This window comes from Cygnus atratus, chromosome 1 (genome assembly GCF_013377495.2).
Source record: "Cygnus atratus isolate AKBS03 ecotype Queensland, Australia chromosome 1, CAtr_DNAZoo_HiC_assembly, whole genome shotgun sequence".
Lineage (NCBI taxonomy): Eukaryota > Metazoa > Chordata > Aves > Anseriformes > Anatidae > Cygnus > Cygnus atratus.
Genome location: NC_066362.1, coordinates 21578459 through 21599960, shown reverse-complemented (window position 1 = coordinate 21599960; position 21502 = coordinate 21578459). Strand labels below are relative to the sequence as shown.

General features: G+C 42.0%; 1 protein-coding gene across 2 annotated transcripts in view; it reads left to right on the top strand.

Annotated features, from left to right (window-relative positions):
- Window positions 1-6334: 6334 nt before the first annotated feature.
- The window catches only part of MAPK11 (mitogen-activated protein kinase 11), a 33836-nt gene continuing 18668 nt past the window's right edge, over window positions 6335-21502 (top strand). The window contains exons 1-3 of one of the 2 annotated variants that reach the window (XM_035559321.2): window positions 6335-6521; window positions 20208-20337; window positions 21294-21352. In XM_035559321.2, the coding sequence (XP_035415214.1) occupies window positions 6409-6521; window positions 20208-20337; window positions 21294-21352 (302 nt within the window). In that variant the 5' untranslated portion in view covers window positions 6335-6408. Of the gene's footprint in view, window positions 6526-20207; window positions 20338-21293; window positions 21353-21502 lie in introns of both variants that reach the window. The other variant, XM_050711628.1, reaches the window with a different exon arrangement.

The window sequence follows — 21502 nt, the reverse complement described above, 5'->3', positions numbered from 1 at the left end:
ATAAGAACTCCCATAAGTACAAGAAAAGCTGAAGACTAATAAGCTGCTCTTTCACAGCAGTTTCACACAGACTGTGTAGGTTCATTAGGAGAAGTATGATTAGATTGCAGTGGATGCATGGTCTACATAGTGTGAAGGATGCCATGAGTATCAAACACGTGCTGAATGATGATGAAACTGAAAACTTTTGCCTTTATGAATGGCAGCTTTTGAACAGTGTGGACTACATGGATCACAGTTTTAACCCAAGTGGCTGTTTGAAATGGTTTGAAACACATCACATTATTGTCTTGCCTTCCTGCCACAATAATATTTGCAGAAAGTTTGATGCAAGTATTTAACAAGTATGTTGTGGGTCCAAATGTGCCTGGTAAATGCAGTGTGCTAAGCCATGCAACAGCTGTTTCCTTGGGTTTATCAAGCCCCTGTGAAGCCTCAGTAAAGGGCATGCCTCCATCAGGTCTGTCATTGTCTGCACTGCTCAACATCTGCAATGTAATTTGTCACATTATAGCCGTTATTTGGAGCCTTGCTGACACACGTGCTTTGAGCAAACAAAAGGCTGTTCAGCAAGGTCCAAAGACAGGACATAAAGTTGAAACTGAGAAGGTGACACTATAAAATCAGTGAGGAGGATCTTTTTGATATTGAAGTAGAAATTCCACTTTGCACCTTGGTGGAATAGCAGACTGCACAATGGAGTCATGCTGGTGGGAAGAAAAAAAGGAGAAGAAAAAAAAAATACCTGCAGATGTGTTGGAGAGGTTCATAGGTTAATATACAACAGAACAACTGAATTAGTACATTTTTTCTCAAGTAGCCTGAGAGTTGCATCCTCACCACATATCAAACAATGACTGAAAAATGCAGCATTGGAGAGAAGGCAGTAGTTTTGGTATGATAAGGGTGATGTAACCACTTTATGGGAGATGAAAAGCACCAGACTGAAGTACAAAATTCTGTAGATGAGTAGCAGATGGTAAATGAAAACTTGAATACATGCATCCCATACTAAGCCAGGCTGATATTTACTAGCTATTTTTTTTCTGCTTTGACAAGTTTTAGCATCAGTAACTGTTTCCTCTAGGTGCTCATAAAGAGTTAAAGCTGAATCAGAATTCACAAATTGTTCTCCCTTAACTGCAAATATTTGTGTATTTTTAAAGCATGCCAGTAGTGCTTACCTTGTCTTACAGCATTGAAGCTCACGGGAACCAGCCAGAGCAGCCCTACAGATGCAGCTATTTCATGCAAATTTGTACATATCTACAAGAATAGCTATTAAGAAGCCCTCTAAGTAACACATTCTTTTCATACTGACTTAGTGTGTAGAATTAACACAATTTTAGGCAAATGGACAACTCATGAATACAACTGTTCCAATTCATAAATATTTTTGATTGTAATTAAAAGGATACATAATTAGGAATGCACAGCCATTTTAAGGGTCCTACAGTGCTTTCTTCAGAGACAAGTGAGACTATACAATAGCCAATTAAACAGCCTTCCTCGAGTGGGATTTCTTATATGTATTGGAAAAACAGAGAGCTTGGTTTATGTCAGCTATTACATAAACATTTGTTTTTATCTTTGGAGACTCTTCAGAGTCAACCAGGTGAAATTTACAACTGATGTTTATCCAAGACACAAACCCAAATGAATGCATTTGGAACAGTGTGCTCTTGCTCAATGAAATCTGTCTTTGACTTGAATGGGAGCAGTGCTGGGCTCTCTGCAACTGCTGATTATGCATGTCAATATTAGGCTGCGTTTGAATGATGCCATATTATGCATAAGAATAAAGTATGGAGTTGTTGGGAGACACAAAGCAACATAATTACATGGATGGCAAGAGAAATACAAAGCAAAATATAGCAGCATATACTAATAGCTTAACTCAGTCTTGTCTCATTATATATGGATCTTTGTTCACTTAATTAGGAATTATTTTAAAGTTAAATCTCTATTTTTTTTCTAATTATAGCCTTGTTCTGAAAATGCATACACTGAGAAGCCCTTGTTCACATGACTGAGCAGGATATTGTATTCGATTAAATTCACTTTGGAGACTTGTGACACCAATTGCTAACTTGTTTGCAGTTCCAATCGCTTTGAAAATCCAATATTACATGAAGCTAGATTAATACCCATATGTTCCTGGATGAAGAAAACATTGCAACTGTGTACTGGTAGACTATAGGAGACTGAGATATGCTTCACTGTTAACTCCAGGTAAAGGAGGCTGTTTCAATTTCTTCAGAGACATTCATTCAACAGGATATGAGAAAAATTTCCTACCCTGTGTCCACAGCAGTATGAAAGGAATATTGGAAGAATATTGTTGACAGTGTCTAAAAATAATAATCATAGATAGTATGAGTGCTATTGCTATCTGAGGTAATATCAATATTATATATATACATCCTTAAAGTAGGGAAACGATCCTAGTCTCAGTTTAAAAGTGTGGAAAGGTGGCAGAAGGATATCAAGCAACCAACCCAATTCAACACAGAAAATGTGGGAGACAGAAAGAAACAAAGCCCCAACACTGAACTCTAAATTAGAGTCCATCTTCTCAGAAATAATAAAAACCTGTTCTTGACATGTAATTATTCTGATATAATCTGAATTTTTAAAAACTTCAGCCAATAGCAGGATTCCTCAGTGGGTTTCATGTTTTCTCATGGGAGACACGGATTTTTTTGACCAAACTTGAGGTCCAAAAGGAGTAGCTAAATTTCAGTGGTTTTCTCCAAAGTGAGACCCCTACTGTTCCAGCAACATAAGCTTCTGCGGTTTAAATATCTAAGTTGTAACGTGACATAATAGTCTCAAATGGGAGCAGTTTATCTGAATCAACTTGGTAGTGCGTAAGGTTACCAAATGGGTATTTGGTGGCAAAGGGCAAGTCAAACTGGTGTTGTTAATAGCAGAAATAAGAATGACACTACCTTGCAGGCAAATGCAACAAGCATCTTGTAACTCAATAACAAAGATATACGGTCTCTTGCAAAGCAATCTCATGCAAACTGATGTATTAAGACCAGCTAATGATTGACTTGCTATTTACAGAGGGCTCCATTAAGCCTTTCCTGTTGCCTGTACTTCGTCTTTTATGTCATTACAAACAGTGACAGCTTTCCTATGTAATAATTACATATTCATAGACATGGTTTCAGAAATTCACAATAACCTGAAAATAAAACCAGCACTATAGCTAATTACCACAATGTTTTATTGTTCACAGTAATGTATATAACATGCCAAGATCAATTTTTCTTTTATAAACATGTCAAATATTCCTTACAACATTTTCAAAAGACAGCACGATAGAAAACATCTTCATGGTATTCTCAGTTTTCTTTTACTGTTATTCATTTGAGGTGGTTATGGTGAAATCTATTCATGGGCATCTCTGAGTTCACAATTAACTCTGTAGCAGATCTAGCAGCAGAACCAAGGTGGTTCATTCTAAAACTTCACTGATATTTTGTAAATCTTTGGTTAAAGCATCCCTCAGTTTACAGGAATTACACTGGGAACAGTCAGAACTCCATTGTGCTGACATACGATGTTTTCCACAGCCTGTTTTAAATCAGTCCTGGTTTTACAATACCATGAATCTATTTCCAACCAGGAAATGACATGTTTTCACTATTTAGGTGGCTCTCTTTCTTCCTTCGAATTTCCATGTTCATTATTAGCATCAACGTTGCAAAGAGTTATGCATCAGGCGGTGCAGGCAGGAAGGGGCACTTACCAACATAGTGCCCACTATCAGTTTTATGGCTTCCCCTGGCCCACGGTCAGCCCTAACGCGGCTTTAGGTGCAGCTTAATGTGGCATTATCTCATGTACTGGAAATGAAAGTTCCTAAGAAGGCAAGTATATACAGAGGAAGCCATAACCTTATTACTTCCTTATTCCTTCACACCTCTTCAGAGTGCACTCACACTCTTCTCTCTGTTGTACATGTAAACAACTGGCCAGCCTGTAAAACAGGATCTAGCAGAAAAGAAGATGGCTCACTGAGAAAGCAGCCTCTTCCTTTTCATCATGCTGCCTTAGCTGAGTCAGCAAGAATGGATGAGCTGTTCCTCCCACAGCAGAAAAGGAGGAGCAGCTGGATAGGGCTTGCTTTACAGGAGGTGTTGAGAGACACATAACCTACCTAGCTCTGAAACAACTCAAATGTGTTGTTCTCCATGGTCCCTGGGTTCCTGGGGGTTAATTTCATTCCTTCCAGATTTATCATATATGGATTTTAGCTCATGATATTTCACAAAATCTTAGTTAAAAGAAACTAATCCTACTGAATAGAAATGTCAGTATAATTAATGCAGGAGGGTAAACAGGTGGTTATTGGGGTGTAATGGGGATTCATTTTGTAAGTATGCTTTTTAATATCTCCCTCATTACATGGAGAAGAACATTGTATATGTAGTATCCAATAAAACATGGTAATCAAACACAATCTCACAGTAATGATTGCAACACAAATATCTGACAGAAGCTAACAGAAGACAGGAAATTGAGAGAGACTGTAAATATCAGTGACAAAAAATTAACTCCTGTGGGAATTGCATGATTAGAAGCTTGAGCAGATATGGATAGATTTAACTTCCAAAAATCATTGATGCAGTTAGCAAGAAACAATCTAACGCTTGGTGAGTGGGTGAAGGTCCAGAGGCCAAAACACTGCAAAAGGCTAAGTACAGTAAGTCAGCAAGTAGGATTATTTGCTTCATTTTTGGCACTGTAAAACATTTTGGCTATCTTACTTTAGGAGGGTAGGGAAGAAATATTTCTTCTTGGCTTGGTATAGAGTGACTACTGTTATTCTGATTTTAAAATTCAAAATGGTAGTACTGAGAAAAAAACAAGATACATTAATGAGTTATTAGATTTTTCACACTTGCCACTTACTCCATATACTATGCCCAGAAATTAACAACACAGAAAGGGACCAAGGAGCAGATTCTAGAGGACCAGAGATGTTCGTTGCACTAGAGCAGGGTGGAAAAAAAACTTAGGTTGTGGCTTTGGAATTTCTTAGTTCTCCTTGTGTGGATGGTTCCAAATGGTTGTACTCATATCATTCATGGACTTTTTTAACCTGAAATGCAATGAGCAAATGCCAGTTGCTGGTGCTGTTCACTCAGGTAGTCTTGGTATGGAAGTCCAACGTGATCTGGGATTTCAGAGCTGAACTTGAACTGTACAGTGCTTGGAGCATCCATAAAACTTGCCTTCTGGCTCATTATGCTTGGAATTATCCAAGTGTACATGTTCTGTATACTCACAGTGCTGTCCTACCGTAAGGCTGAGCACCCTTTTGTCTGAACTGCAATGCTTGGTATAGGAAGATGGTGCCCTTATATGAGGCTTCTGAAAAGACAGGATCTACTTTCCCCGCTGCTTCAAAAGCAGATGCAGAATAATCTCCATACGGTGAATCTATGCAAGCAGGCTGCATACAAGTTATTTAGAGGCGCTCAAGGGAGTGTAAGAAGTTATAAAAGGAAATTAAACGCAGGCAAATACAGGGGTAATGCTGCTGATTCCAGAGGCAAATATAGTGGTAATGTTGCTGATTCCACAAGTTGCTGAGATACTGCATCAGTGTATTTTGAAAACAAACAAACAACAATAAAAGAACCACCAACAAATAAACAAATCAGAGAACATTTTAATTTAGGTGGTGTGTTTGGGGGATTTAACATTTTCAAGACTTTTCCCATCTTTATCTTGAGGGCTTGAGTCTTTGGTGAAGGGCCTGGAACACAAGTCCTGTGAGGAGCGGCTGAGGGAGCTGGGGTTGTTTAGTCTGGAGAAGAGGAGGCTCCAGTGAGACCTCATTGCTTTCTACAGCTACCTGAAAGGAGGGTGTGGGGAGCTGGGGGTCAGCCTCTTCTCTCAGGTAACTAGTGATAGGACTAGAGGGAATGGCCTCAAGTGGTGCCAGGGGAGGTTCCGGTTGGAAATGAGGAGACATTTCTTCTCAGAAAGCGCAGTCAGGCATTGGAAGAGGTTGCCCAGGGAGGTGGTGGAGTCACCGTCCCTGGGGGTGTTTAAGGAAAGGTTGGACGTGGTGCTTAGGGACATGGTCTAGTGGTGACACTGGTGGCAGGGTGATGGTTGCACCAGATGATCTCGGAGGGCTTTTTCAACCCTAACGATTCTGCGCGGGGCAAGGAGGTGGCCGAGAGGTGTGTTGGCGGCACCGCCACCTCCCCGGCCGCGACTCCTGTCCCTGCTGCTGCCACCCCTGTCCTCCGCCTTCCCCTCCCCTTCCCCTCCCGGTCCCTCCTCCCCGGCGGCGCCGGCCGTGCCCGCCTCGCTCCCCGCCCCGGCTGAGGGGCGGCTGCCGCTGCTGCTGCTGCCGCTGCCGGCGGCGGCTCCGCCAAAATGTCCGAGCGCGGCGGCTTCTACCGGCAGGAGCTCAACAAGACTGTGTGGGAGGTGCCGCAGCGCTACCAGAACCTCACCCCCGTGGGCTCCGGCGCCTACGGCTCCGTGTGGTAGGTGCGGGGCGGCGGGAGAGGGGCCGGCAGCCGGCAGGTGCTGCCCGGGGGGCCCCGCTCCGCCCGCCCGGCGCCGGGCACACAATGCCGGCCGGGGCCGCCAGGCCTCGCCGCCGACCTGCGTGCAGCCGAGCGGGGCTCGGGGCGGCTCGCCCGGGGTGGGAACGGGGCGCCGAGTGGGGCCGGGGGTGTCCCCGCCGGCAGCGGGGAGCGGCGGCAGGCGCTCTCCCTTCAGCACGCCGCCCTCCCTGCCTCCCTCACGGCCGCCCGGGGCCGCCGGCCGTGCCTCGCCGTAACCCGGGCAACCGGGCAGCCGCGCCGGCCTTCCCTCAGGGAAAGTTGGGGGCCCCCCTGACGGCCCGCTCGGGCTGGAGGTGGTTGCCCCAGAGCTGAAAATGTTGCACAGTCATGGCGTGCCCCAGTGGGAAACGGGCACCTGTCCCCACACACGGTCGTGGTCCCCTCACACGGTCGTGGTCCCCTCGCACGGTCGTGGTCCCCACTTGTAGGGTTTGGGGAAGGGCTGTAGGGCTGCCTGTTGCTGGCCCCCTCAGTCCCGCTGCTCGTCCGCTCCGTGTCCTCGCCGTATAAACCCTACGTCTGCACGTGTGTCCGTGAGCTCCGCTCTTCCTGGCAAACGAGGCAATGGCAGGACCACTGAACAAAGAATCGGGTTGAATTTTCACCTCAGAAACAAGCGGGGTGGCTGGAGCCCCTTGGGGACCCCTCTCAGGCGAGGCAGTCTGCAGACCGCTGTGGGAGAGAGGGGTTTTGCTGGGGGGCTTCAGGGGGAGACACAAATTAGGATGGAACGAGGCCCCAAGGACTTTGGAGTCTTATTGTTGCATAAGGGTTTATCACATCTCCTTATCATACAGCCGTTTCCGTTTTTTTTAGTGAATTCCTATAGCGAGTTTGCAGTTTGGGGAGCTCTCGGCGCAGATCAGGCTATTGCTTTCATGTTAGATGCACGCTTTGCTTACAAAAGCTTTGAATCAATGTTTGGAAATAATAGTAATGTTTAAGGAGTTTCTGTAAAAGAAGCATGCTGCTTTTATAAGCTAAGTGGAAGTACGTAAAAATAATATATAGCAGGCCTTCAAGCAAATGTGGTATACCAAAAAGGTTTCTTTAGAACTTAACTTTTTGCCATTGACTAAACTTGTGAATAGTCTCACTCACTTTTTCCTCTTCACAGCCAGATACCGGAGAACGTTTATGGAGTTTCTTATTTATTGCTTCGTTCTCTAGCTCCGTGAAGTGCCTCTGTTACAAGTAAAATAGGAATATGTATTTAAAAGCCCTCCGATAACCAGCAGAAACACTCAGGACTAGTGAGGACTATCTTTTAATTCTTCTCTTCTTTATTATTTTAGTTTTATGTTTTCACCAGGGAAATATAGGCAAACATTGTGTAAATATTGATACCTCTCATTGTAGTTAAGGGTATAGTCCTGTGTCTATCTGATTGTTGTGAATAGTTTCACAAGGACATAGTTTATTTAGAAGACAAATTCTTAGTTTTCTTTCTCTATGATTTTACAAAGTAGGAGCTGGTTATATAGTATGAGAAAAAACTACTGTCGTATTCCAATGAAACCTGCATTTCTGATTAGTTTTCCTGTTTATACTTCCCTAGTCTTAAGGGGAAGAACTACTCTGCTGAATTTTGTAATGAGATGTCAAGACTTTTGAGAAATTGCAAAGGAAATGAAAACATGTGGTGGTTCACTTGCAGCACAGCTGGCGTTTTGTTGTTGTTTTTGTGTTTTGTTTTGTTTTTTTAAACAGTGTTAGTGTTAATTTATTGTACCTACTTCTTTGCTGTCCGTGAAGCAAATCCCAGTATTTTGTCAATGGAGAAACCTAGAACTGGCATATAGAATGAAGACTGGAAGATGCTATAGGAAAGGTTTATTCTAAAATATACGTTTAGGAATTAAATAGAGTAATAAAATATTGCTCTACATTAATAGCCTTGTTAACATCGATGAACTATAAACCCAAACAGATCTTGAATGTGAGGAAAAGGTTCATGTCTCAGAAAAGCCATCTATTTTTAGTCTCTATTGAAATTGATTTTTTCCCTCTATATGCACATGCTTTACTCAGGAGACACACGAGACACAATCATTCCCTTGAGTAATATGCTATATTGCTTTTGTGAATAATTGTACTCCTATTCAGTAAAATGTCTAAAAACATGTTTAAGTCTTACAGAAACCATTGGAATTAAACAAATTCTTAAGTGCTTTGCTGAATAGAAGCCAAAGTCCTGAACTCCAAACACTGGCTTTAAAACAGGAACAAAGTTGTTGTAACAAATCTTTTTTTTTTTTTTTTTTACCTCAGGGAACCTCTTCTGTAGTCTTACCCTTTCCTTTTTTACAGTAAATTGTCAGCGACATCAGATAGACTTGTGCAACTAAAGTGATACTTGGTAATAAGTATAAGGCAAATATTTGCATTTACACTAACTTCTGATTGCCGTTTTCTTTGCTTGCAGCTCTGAATCTATTGAAGAGTTTGTGTCAGGAGGCCATGTTTTGGCCCAATTTATCGATGTTTCGTACGTTTAATACAGTTTGCATTTGGATTAATTATTACGTACCTCTCCAAAAGTGAATTTGTTTCAAAATGCTAATATTGATATCAAGCACAGTGCTTCCCAGTATGCTTTTCTTCTTTTTTATTTAGATGCAGATATGTATAAAATATCTGCCTTGGTACCAGGAACTTTACTGCTTTTCTCACTTCGAATGCCACATCATACAGAAAAGTCCTTCTTGGAAATCCTGGAAAGATCGCAGCCACACTGCTGAAGGGAGTTGCGCTTCAGCATCCACATGAACCAGAGAGAGAACTGTGAGCTCTTTCCCTCAAGTTCTTCACTCCTGCAGTACCCTTTGCATTACTCATGTATCATAACTGCACAGAGGGCTTCCTACCTTGGCTCTCTGCTGTGGCCATTCAAGCTGGTGGTTGTCTTTCCATTGGCTGCTCTCAGATCTGATTTTGTTTTTAATTAAGGGGAAGAATTAAAGCCCTGTGAATGCATGGGATGTGTATGGTAGTTTAATTACATTTAAAGTGACCAATGGAGTCTTCAACAGTACGTTTTTGTCAATTTTTCTTTTTTCAGGAGTTGTTTGCATATTGGCATGTATCAAATTTACATGCACAACTGTTTCATTTGGAGTCAACTTCTTCTTGTGCTATCGCTTCGATTAGCAGGTAGATTTATATATATATATTTGAAAATGACTCTTCCTCAAACCCAGCCTGCTAAATTGTTTAATTTGAAGTTTCCTTGCACAATGTCCACCCTCAGAGTTGGATTTATCTCTCACTGAAATCAGAGAGCTGTTTGACTTTTTTAGAGCGTACCCTGTCCCTGCTAATTGTGAGTTTTAAAAACATTTTTGGTTTTAAGTGCAGCATTTAAGCTGATAGCCATTTAGATGGAAAACAATCAAACTTTCACAAGGTAATTTTCATCTACAGTCATTTTGTTGCAGTTCTAGAGAAAAGAGGTGGAGGTCAAGCTGTATCTTAAATTCTTGTCTCTTGTGATTCCATCTTTTAAATAATATTTCTGATTGTGTTCAAGTCTTATCGACTGCTCTGGTGATACTGCTTATAAGCAAGATCCCCAGCCTGCAGCATCTCTGCCTCTCAGCTGTATCTCTTTGTTGGACCCCATGTGCTCTGGCACCTGTCCACCTTTCCCTCTGGGACTTGGTGTTGCCACCTGTCTGAGAAACAGCTTCTTCATCTCTTCTATTTTAAAGCTTTTTTATTATACCCCAAATTATGTAACATGGATAGCTCTTTGCTTTGCTGTTGTTTTGTTTTTGTTTTTGTTTTTTTAAAGCCTGTACGCTTCTTTTCATGCCAGCTTTTGTAAACTGTCTTCCAACCTACTTAATCCTACCTTTGCCTGGGAGGTATAGGCAGCCTTCTGCAGCATGCTGTCTCTGATCTCTCCAACGGGTGATTTCCCATTAGCATATTGAAAACTCTGTTTTCTCCCTTCCCTGGAAAGAAAAGACCTTGCAAGATTAACAGAAGTGAGTCAAGGACTTCTTCCCAAACAGAAACCTGTGTGCTGTTTCCTCAGAAGCCGTTGGTATCAGTAGTGCTTTCCCTGCGCTGATTTTTCCGTACCTTTTGCCTTTCCTCAGGCAGTCACTCTCCTTTAACTTTAAGACTATGCAATGCCTAGCACAAACTCAGGTAGCATAATACATTTTTAAAAGTAGCCTGCTAAGTCAGAGGGTAATGACACAGGCCTCAGTTCGGGAAGCGGGTGGGCAGAGCCTGCCTTAAGCCGTTTACATGGTGTAGCACTTACACAGGTCGGTCCCTCCGTCCCGCTAACCATAAGAGCAGGCTTAAGGTCCATTCCGTTTTTGTCCTGGCTTATCTTGTGTAAAAACTGGGGGGTGGCTTAGGCTTCTATTTTGCTTTGAGGAAGTGCAAGTAGAAAAATAAAAGCAGAAGACTTTAATCCTGAAGTTCAGCCCCTTCTTTCCCCCATCCACCCAGTCCTGTGATTTCTGGCTGGATTGTCACTTGCGGTGTATGTAGGGCAGTAGCACGCAAGACTGCAATGTGAGATTACCGAGGTTGTCCTTGATGCTGAGCTAACTGAGTAGTGTGTGAGTTTTTTAAAAACCTGATATAAATTGTCTTTGACTAACAAAGCAAAAAATTCCCCCATCCAAGATTGTACTTGGTGACTTTTGTATGATAATGTTTTTAAAGGGACCTTTTACTTCGCCTTAGTGATACTAAGTGTAAGATTTCAACTCTAAGATCACCTTACCGGAATTACGATGTGTGTCGTTGCAACATTCCAGGCTTGTTTAAATAGTATATGCTTAGATAAGCTTTTGGAGTGGTGATAACACACAGCTCCTGCATGTAAATACAGCTGGAAACTGAAGACCGTGTAGATCTTTACAAGCTAAAGGCAGGATCCCAGGCACGTGTAGAGCCAGTTGACTTCAGTGGGCTCACTTTGGGCTGCTCTTCTTTTGGATTAGCTCTTTTGTTTCGGATGCACATACAGGGGCAGAACTTAGTCCTAAATATAATTAGATTTTACTGGGAAAATGGTAAACAATGTTGTTAACATAGCGCTGTCCAAGCTTCATTAGCAGTTGTCTGATTTTGGTATGCCTCATTCAGAAGGAGAGTTTTGAGGGCTTTCATTTGTTTTGCATATATTTACAAAGAGCCCTTCTGAGCTTGTTAAAACACTTGGGAGGGGTGAGGGGATAAATAAAAAGAGTTACATGGTCAATGTTACATGTTAGGAAAAGGATCTTTGCAACAGCATTGCTAGAATGAATGGATGAAAAGAAGTTAAGCAAAAAAAAATGTTGCAGAGCATGAAAGACCGTCAGAGGAAGATGACGAAATAGCTGTTAGGAATGAAGACACCATGGGGTTTGCAGCTACAAAGCCAAGGGAGGTCAAGAATTCAAGACGTTTCGTGAAAGAAAGATCAAGGAAGAAAGAAGACAGGAGAGCATTTCTGAGCGTTGGCCAGGGAGGCAGCACTGGAGAGCCGGGTGAAGGTGGCTTTGCTGGAGTGCTGGGATGGAGTGCAGCCCGCACAGGACTCCTTCCATCCCGTTTTATTCTACGTGTTTTCCAGTTGTTAGAACAGCGTAGCTACTGACTTTGGAAAGGAAAGGGAAGAGGGGTGGTAATCAGTGGAGTCGAGGTTCATGTTTAAAATGAAAGTGTCTAAGAATGCTTTTAGTGAAAGAAATTGAATCAGAAAGGAAGTGTTTGTGGAGAAGGATAAGAAGGGCTGAGAATAACCGTGGCAGAGATCTGTTGGTAGGGCACCGTCACTAAGCCAGTGGAGTAGTTAGAGAGCAGATGAGAAACACCCGTATGTGTGTGAGGAGTGTGGTGGAAGGAGTTGCAGGAAGGGTGGAAAAAAATGCAAGCTCAAGAAGTGGGAAAGACCACTTTGTATTTTGCTGGTTTTATTTCGGGGGGAATTAGTGAGACCTTCTTGAGAGAGCGGGGCGGGCATGAGGTGGCAAAGAGATGAGGGGCACAAGACGAGCCAGTCGTGGCAGAAAGACAGCAAGAAATATGGAACTACGGCCTTTTGTGTGGTCATAGGAATATATGATTAAAATAAAAAATTCTCAGCAAAGGGTCTCCTCCGTCCCTCCTTCAGTATAGCTGGTTATAATATGCACCTTCCTAGCCACATGGTATAGCAGTGGCTAGCTAACTGCTTTCCTCTCCGGCCATCACAACTGATTGTGACTGCAGTTGCCCAGGGTGCACAATCCCTTTCCAGAGTCTCAGAGCCTGGTTGCTTCAACAAAGCTTCCCAAAGAGCTGTTTGCAATTTCAGAGCCCTTAGCTGGTTGGTACCTAAAAGCCCATGTCCTTCTTCTGGGTGTAGGCTCGAGGGAGGCAGGGCGCTGCAAAACCCCTATGTGACCTGAGAACAAAGTGCTAACGTTTAATATTTTGGCCAGTGCAGGGAGAAAAAACAGGAAATGTGAAGGAGAAGTGGGGGAGGAATAGGAAAAAGAAGGACGAGAATGTAAGTCACATTTTGTCTGTTTAGATTTATGCAATATATTTGAAAGCACTAGTGTTTTTCATATTAAACGTTATATCCACATTACCTGCTAACATCTCTAGCTGTAGGTTCTGAGCCCGTAATTTGTAACGACCTGGCAGCCTTTCCTAATGAAATGCTGAATAGAATACAGTTGTCATTAGCATTAATCTGGCTTTGTGGCAGTTGACTGATTTTCTTGCTTAAATACCGGCACTGGGCTTATAGGCCATCTAAAATACACGATTATTTTAGTATCCATGAGTTGGCTACATGTGCTGAGGAAGCTGACAGCTTCTGACCCCAACCTTTTGTATGTTTTTCTCACAGCGGTAATTTTATATGCATCACTCCCACTGCTATAAGCTATACTGGCGATAACTTCACCTAGAAAAGTGTGACTGCGCTTCCCTAAAGTTATTTGAATATTTAAGTCACTGTGGAGACAGAAGAGACGGACCAGAAAACGAAAAATAGCTCGTGGATTCAGAGGCTGATACAGCATCATTATTGCCGTGTTGTAACATTAAAAAAAGATTGGCAATGCCTGTAAACAAATGGGTAGCAATTATTTTTTAGTACCATTGCAATGTCTGCATAAGAGTATGCACTTGTTTTTATGTTGGTTAATGAACAATTGTGTCGCATATCTAATAGATATTTCCCGCTTTTATATTTAGATCTAGTGGTAAATTAATCTGAGATAATTGACAGTGATTGAACTAAAGCCAGAACAATTGATGGGAGTGTTCAGCATAGTGTGTTAGAATAATATCCAAGTGATAGGATATAATTTTACAATGCAATAACCTGACACCATCAAGGAAGGTTTTCTTCTCTAATGGGAGATAAACGCGTTGTTTCAGAGATGCCCATTACTCATCCTCCCACCCTTTGTCTTGTAACTGGCTCATTTTTTCTCTATGGGTTCCTTCCGATGCAAGTACGTGCTGTGATTTGTGTGGTTTAGTTAACAAATATAAACTCTGTACTGTAAGTCTGGCTCTTGGGGGTGGAAATCACCAATTAGAACTTGTGTAAAGTAACAAAACATTTATAAAGAAGAAACAAATGGGCCAGTTACTGGATTTTCTTTGCTGCTTAGCTTAAGCTTACTGTGTGTGGCCTTGTTCTGCTGTTCTCTTGCTGCACTGCCAATAACTGTTATGGTACATTTTCTGGTGCTGGGTAGATGCTGTGTGTACTTTTTTTAAGACTACTGGCAGGTTGGCAGGGACCTCTGGAGGCCCCCTGGTCCAACCCCCTGCTCAAACAGGGCCACCCAGAGCAGGCTGCCCAGGACCACGTCCAGGCGGCTTTTCGTCTCTAAGGAGAGGACCCCACCACCTCCCTGGGCAGCCTCTGCCAGTGCTCAGCCACCCACACAGCACAGAAATGCTGCCTGATGGTCAGAGGGAGCCTCCCGTGTGCCAGTTTGTGCCCACTGCCTCTTGTCCTGTCCCTGGGTACCACTGAAAAGAGGCTGTCTCTGTCTCCATTGTATCCTCCATTCGGGTATTTATATACACCTGAGGAGATATTCCATACTACAATAAAAGGTGGACTCCTTAAAAAAAAAAAAATCTTTATTAAAAAAAAAAAAAAAAAGAAGAGCAAGATCCTGGAGAAGACCCAGAAGACAAAGATCACAAAGTAAACCTTGCAAACAAAACCCAAAAGCCTTGTTATTCATGTGATGACTTTAAGTAAGTGACATTTATGTGAGCTGTAAAAAGAGCTGTCATTCACTCATTCACTGCAGTTGTGAGGAACTGGGCAATAGAAAATGTCCAGGACAGGATTTCTGTGTGTCCCCCTTTTCCTAATTTACTTCCCGATGCACAGTGCAGTAAGGACTGTCTGTGGCAGTGCTTATGTGCTCTGAATGCTGACCTCTCTTCTGTTCCTTCCCCCCAAAGCTTGCTCACATACACCCTTCTGCTGCTGTTACCCGCTTTTTTTTTAGGAAGTCAGGACATTTGGCCACAAGGAGGTTCGTGTCTCCTGTGATGAAAGGAGTCGAAGAGTTTGTGAAAGGGAGCTTAGGTCTGTGGATAAGAGCTCAAGGTTGTGGCTGTACCAAATATGTGGCAGATATCCTGTGTAATTCCATTTTATTTTCTGGATGTTACCTTCTTTCTTACCAAAATTAAAGTTCTGCTCATGTGAATCTGTGTTTTGAGCATGAATTACATTTCATTTTCTTTTGTTTTTTCCCCTTATACTTACATGCAATGGGGAATCTTCACTTACTGGAGGAGTGTGGCCCCTGAGTTGACCAGTGAAGGAAAGAAACTCCTGTGTTGTGCTGCAGTGAAAGAAGTAAAAACAGTAGCCTCGAACATACGTATCCTAGACCTAGTATCATCATCACATGGAACAAATTTAAGGATCCACTTGTGCATAGTATTTCCTCCAAATTTTGTGTAGGATGTCCAACCAGTTGTCAAACTTGTGGTGATGTAGGGGTAACAGCCTCCCAAGCTGGGACACTGAATTGTATAAAATAAATCGGAAATGTTAGTCTTCTCTGCATTTTTTTTTCACTTAATCCAAAATTAATCTCTTAGCATAAGAATATCTTAGAATAATTATTTGTACAGATAGAGTGCTTCCACAAACAAAATCACACTTTGCAGACTTATGGTTGTCTGGGGTGATGGGGTATTATGGAAAATCAGCTGTTAGAAGCTGGGAGCTCACTGCAGGTGCACCATCCTGGCACCACACATGATCAGCTTGGGTCATGGCTTCGCTTTGCATCGGCTAGACCTGAGCTGACTCCTGGATGAAGAGAACTTTCTGGACCAAACAATTCATTCCAGCTGAGTCTTTTCCAGGTGTCTCGTATAGTATTGTGCCCAGCTAATGAGCCCTCCCAGAGCCCAAAGATTAGTAAGTTCAGGGACAGGACCCGCTGATCCCGCGAGCAGTCCTTCCTGCATCACCTACTGGAGTTCACTAAATGGGACACGAGTTGGCTCCATGTGTGGCTCTATAGGTTGGGCTCCCACAAGCAGCCCTCCAGCTGCTGAAGGAAATCTGATCTAAAGGCTAAATAGCCGGAGCTGAATAGTGTGCTCCTTAATCCTAAATCCCTGAAGGATGTGAATGGGCTGCACACGAGTGGTTTGTCCAGTATTACCAGTCCGCAACCGCAGGGGATAAACTGACCATGGATACTAAGGAAATGACTATATGTACTGTCAATATTTATAAACGTCAACTACTAAAATCCATGCCCGATCAAAGTCATGAGGTTAGCATGAAACCTGGGCATTTTGCCTTCTGAGTTTCTGGGCTGCATAAGCTTTGTTTGTTCAAACTTTTCTCTGAAACCCGAAGAACAGGAAAAATGTGCATATAAATAGAGATTCTTCTTTCGTCTAGTGGAACATCAACAGAAGTGTTAGACGCAGGAGCTGACAATGCTGGAAAGGTATGTCTAATTTAGGCACTGATTGAAATTTACATCAAGCAAAAGTCTCCAATCTGTGTCAAAATGATGCCGTCCCTGCAGGGAGAACATTGGCTCGTTTATATCCTTGATCTTAGAAAGGACAGGCAGCAAAAAATGCCTGGCATAACTGTCTGGGGTTCTGGGTCAAGAGCAATCATGTCTAAAAGGGCTATTGCTAAGATTGATACAAAATTGTTCCTGGTAAAATAAAATATAGTTCAAATTGTGTTTCTTTTTGTGTTGTGATAGAAATTCTATCTAACGTGGTGGTGTTCCTACATACTGCTGAGGCATGAGGGCGTGCTGCTCTATGGTAATGTTAGAAATACTGACAATATGCAATTAAAAACTCACTTTCACTGTTTTCTACAAATGAAGTGTGGAGACAATGTCCTTTTACAAGTATCAAAGTTTATCTCCATGGTATTATTCTGTCCAGCTACATGAGATAACGTAACCATCAGCAGCAGGACACCTGAGGATAAGTAACCTGAAAGAAACTTGGGTAGCAGTAGCTGAACCGCTGGGAGGACGTTTGTGGCCAGGTGTAAGCATTTGTTACACAGCTGGCTTGCCAAAGCTGAAGCCTGGGCTCCCAAGGACCAGCAACAGTAGAAAATATCTTGCAAAAGAAAAAGGAGTTATAAGTTTCTGGCATTTGTTGGTGAGAAGCTGCAAAGGCCGAGAGCCTGACAGGGAAGTGGTCTCAGTTTAAAGGCAGAGGTGGGAAGGCTGTGAGTGTAGTGCATGGTAAGGGAAGGTGAGGGTCTCCAACCCTTTTTTTTTAATAACAGCACGCCTTTGGCTTGTTTTGAAGGAGCTGTTTGGGCTCGTTTTCGCCAGCAGCTGGTCGCAGGCCCCAGAGGAAGGGTTTCTGGTGGTGCCAGGCGGAGCTGGGCCCGTGGAGCTGCCATGGCTGGCACCAGGGGTCTGCTGTCCGGGGAGCCAGTCTGGCAGCTGAATGCTCTGAGGAAAATGGCATGGCAGGGACACAATTAGTCCTGCCGCCTAACAACTCACACAGGGGGCCATGAGCGATTCAGGGGATGACTCAGATGGCAGCTGTGATGGTAGAATGGGGAGAGGGAGAGACCGAGTCCAAACTCAGAGATGGGGAGTGAGGCGGGCAGCGGCCTGCTGCCTCCAAGCAGAGTTTACAGACACTGGTCGTCCTTGGATCTGACAAACAGAAGTGTCCTAACAAAGCGAAATCTATTGTTTTGAATGCTTCAGAGTTAATAACTTGAATTATGATGATGGTAAATGAGGAAAAATCTTGAAGGCATTAGCTCTGACTACTTGCTACTGTTTCTTGCCTGTGAGGGAACACGTTTGAACCAAGACCGCTCCTGGCCTGTTGAGCTGCAGTTCATCATTTCCCATTGGAGGTTCCAAAATTCAAGTTTCTGTTTGCTTTTGTGTTTTTGTTGTTGTTGTTGTGGGTGTTTTTGTTGTTGGTAGTCCTTACGTGTTTCCATCCTGGGTCTACGAAGCTGCTGTCATAAGAATTACTGAAAGTGGAAAATAGTGCTTTATACCATCTGAAAGCTTTGCAGCCTTGAGTCATATGGAGGGTAAAAAGCAATCTATCTTAAAGATCAGCAGTTTTTAAACTACTGAAACCCACGTTTGACCTTAGAATTGGGAGGAAAGGGATGTTTATCGTGATAAGTGGATTTAAAACCTAATTCCTCCTAGGCTTGTATAACGTACACAGTATTTCACAAACTGGTACAAGAGTGAGTGGGAAGGCTTGTGAACTGCCAGAATAGTTGAGATGTTAAGCACAGATTGCTGTTTTGGGCAATCTTATTTATTTATCTGTATAAACATTTCCTTTTTTACTGGAAAAACTTAGAATGGATCTAGCAAGTATGTATTTCTGAGACTGTGGTGCTCTCCATTGGCTTCGTTGACCAGGATTACACTCATGACAATTATATCTCATCTTTGTTATACTAACAGCGAAGCATTGGCTTCCCTTTTATTTCTTCAGATTGACTTTTGCAACCTTCATGTTGTGTTTGTGGCCACTCATGTGGTATTTATCATGTCTTTATTGTCAGTTCTTCTTGCACCATTCATTCCTTGAGCTCCTCCACATATTTGAGTAACAGAGTGTCCTCATATCCTGAATAACTATGTCCCTACCCTTCTGTCAGAACAAGTGTCTTATCATATCCCTTCCACCTCTCCTCAGAGTGATACGGGTCTTCTCCTACTTCCTATGCTTTCTTTCTTCTGCTCAGGGAAAGCCCTTCCTGAGGTGCTCTGCAAAGCCACAACCCTCTACACCTTTAAAACTTCCCTGAAGATCCACTTCTGAGATGCTTGCAAGAAACTAGCTAAGTAATCTGCTTATCTATTTCATTTATCTCATGAGTGACTCACTCCTTCCATGGTGCCTGCAAGAAACTTGTTGATTAAATCTACTTCCTCTTACTCTGTTTTTATTGAATAAAACATTGCTGGATTGTGCTCTGCATTGGGCTTCTGAGAGGTTCAGTGAAGTCTAAGATAGCTGGATCATGATCATCTTTTTGATGTCACTGTTCTTGCTTTTGTTGTTTGTATCTGGTTTTGCTTCTCATTAGAAACACTGCCTTGTCCTCTAGCTGACTGCAAATGAAGAGTTTCTGCTGCACTTGGCTCTTCATGACTTTCTGGTGGACCAAATACGTGTAGGAGTCCACCGCCTCGGAGCTGATTAGAGGCTTGGTATAATAGTTTGGGAGCCACTCCAGGCAAGACAGATCTTTTTGTCTCTAACAGGTGATCCTACCACAATTCTCAGGAGTGTTTTAAACACTGACTGTGAGGAGCTACTAGCATCTAGTGTGCCTATTGACCGTTGTCAATCCTGTACTGTGCATTTTTTCATGTTATTTGACTTTCAGTGTTTTCTAACTCAAAAATGTTCTGGAAGATGAATATGCAAGGGTTCTGTGCTTGCTAATGCTGTTGCTAGCAATTGCAGATAGTGTTATCTACAATTTAAACAGAATTTCGAGGCATTAGAATTGAATAAAATTTTAATTTAATGAATAACAATTTAAAGCAATTCTTTTTGTAATATGAGGAAGTAGCAGACTGAAGAGAAAGTAGCAGACTGAATATTTTTGTAATCATACTGTTTAGTGTCATGAAGTAAAATATAAAGGATTGTTTCTATTCCTGTGCTACGTTGCAGACCGTATTTATCTGTGCTGTGATGTACTTGTCATGTCTTGTAGTGCACAAAAAACACAAGTGGGTTTCCCTTTCCTGCAAATGCTTATGTGTGCATTTACTGTCCTCTTCAGTGGGACATCTCCATATGTATGAAGTTAAGCACGTGCTTTATGTCAGCAGGATCTGTGGGCTGCAGTTCAAGACATGTACCTGTTGTTCATTTGTTACTGGCATTTCCCGAGGAAACATTATGGGAACTGTCTTTGAATGCTCATGGTTACTGCTGACTAGCTTCCCCCAGTTGCAGTCCATGAGCAGAAGGTAAAAGAGGGCAAAGGAAGGAGTAAGAATCCCCTGCAGAGCTTAAGTTTCTCCAGTGAACTACAGTGAACTAATGGAGAGCTTTGAAACAGAACATGCCTTTAACATAGACTTTTTTTTTTTCTTGTAGTTCAGCTTATGATACCAAAACAAGACAGAAGGTGGCAGTAAAAAAGCTTTCAAGACCTTTCCAATCACTTATTCATGCAAGGAGGACCTACCGAGAGCTTAGGTTGCTGAAGCACATGAAGCATGAGAACGTAAGTGAAGAGTGAGTGCTTTCCCTTCTGATTTTTATGACAAAAGTTTGTAATATAGACTTAATTTCAGTTAGGTACAATCTTGTTAGAAAAGTATGTACAGCTCTCTTCTGGCTACCCAAGATACCTGGACCTAGCTACCTCATCTGTAGTGAAGTCACTGACTGTAAATTAGACTTTCTGTAAAAGGCTGCCTTTTTATTATAAAATGATCCAGTTTGATCTTGAAGATTCAGCTAACAAAATCCGAAACAAGTGGTCCTGCTCTTCTGTAACTGAAGTAATAGAGTGTTCTGCTCACTGCTATTGGATGCTATTGAAACATCAGTCCAGGAAAAGGAGAATACCTCAAACCTGCTTTTGCTGAATTTGGATTCTACTGAGAAATTAAGACAGATACTCTTGTTGAAATTAGGGACAGCGTAATACCTAGATGAAATATACTAGAACATCAGGCCCTAAATAATTCAGTACTTAGGCCTAAGTTTATAAGACAGTTTATTTCAGTGAGAGTATCCACTTGCTTGAAAGTAACTTGATGAATGGAGCCCTGAATAAAACATAGTGGATTGAAAAGTATCATGCAAAAGGGATGCTAAAAACATTAATAAACAGCAGAACAAGATAACCTGTGAAATTGTACATAATATTAAGTATAGTGAGTGTACAAGCCAAATACCAGCTTTTCTATAGTGAGACATTACCTTTCCTGTCTTTATCTCTGATCATCTAAAGTCTTGTTATACTTCTTGTAATTAATAGATTTTTTAATTAGTCATGGAAATAGCTGTGTCTCTACCTGCACAAACCACCTATTGTGCAGGTTGCACTGAGTTTTCAAGATGAACGTGTCATGTATTTGTAAGCTTCCTGTCAAAAATTCTAAGCAGTCAATACTAATTATATATTGCTTTATATATTTATAAAAATAAAATGTCAATTCCCTTGTCTTTCAGGTTATAGGATTGCTAGATGTTTTTACACCTGCAACATCAATAGAAAATTTTAATGAAGTGTAAGTAAAAATTTAAAAGAATTCTGATTAGTTAATAACTAAGTACCACTCTAGTTTTAAAAAGGAAGCACATACTTTTCCAATAGACTTGAAGCCAAAGTCGATTTTGTGTGAAGAACTTTAATTGTGAATCTTTTCACAATTTTTCCC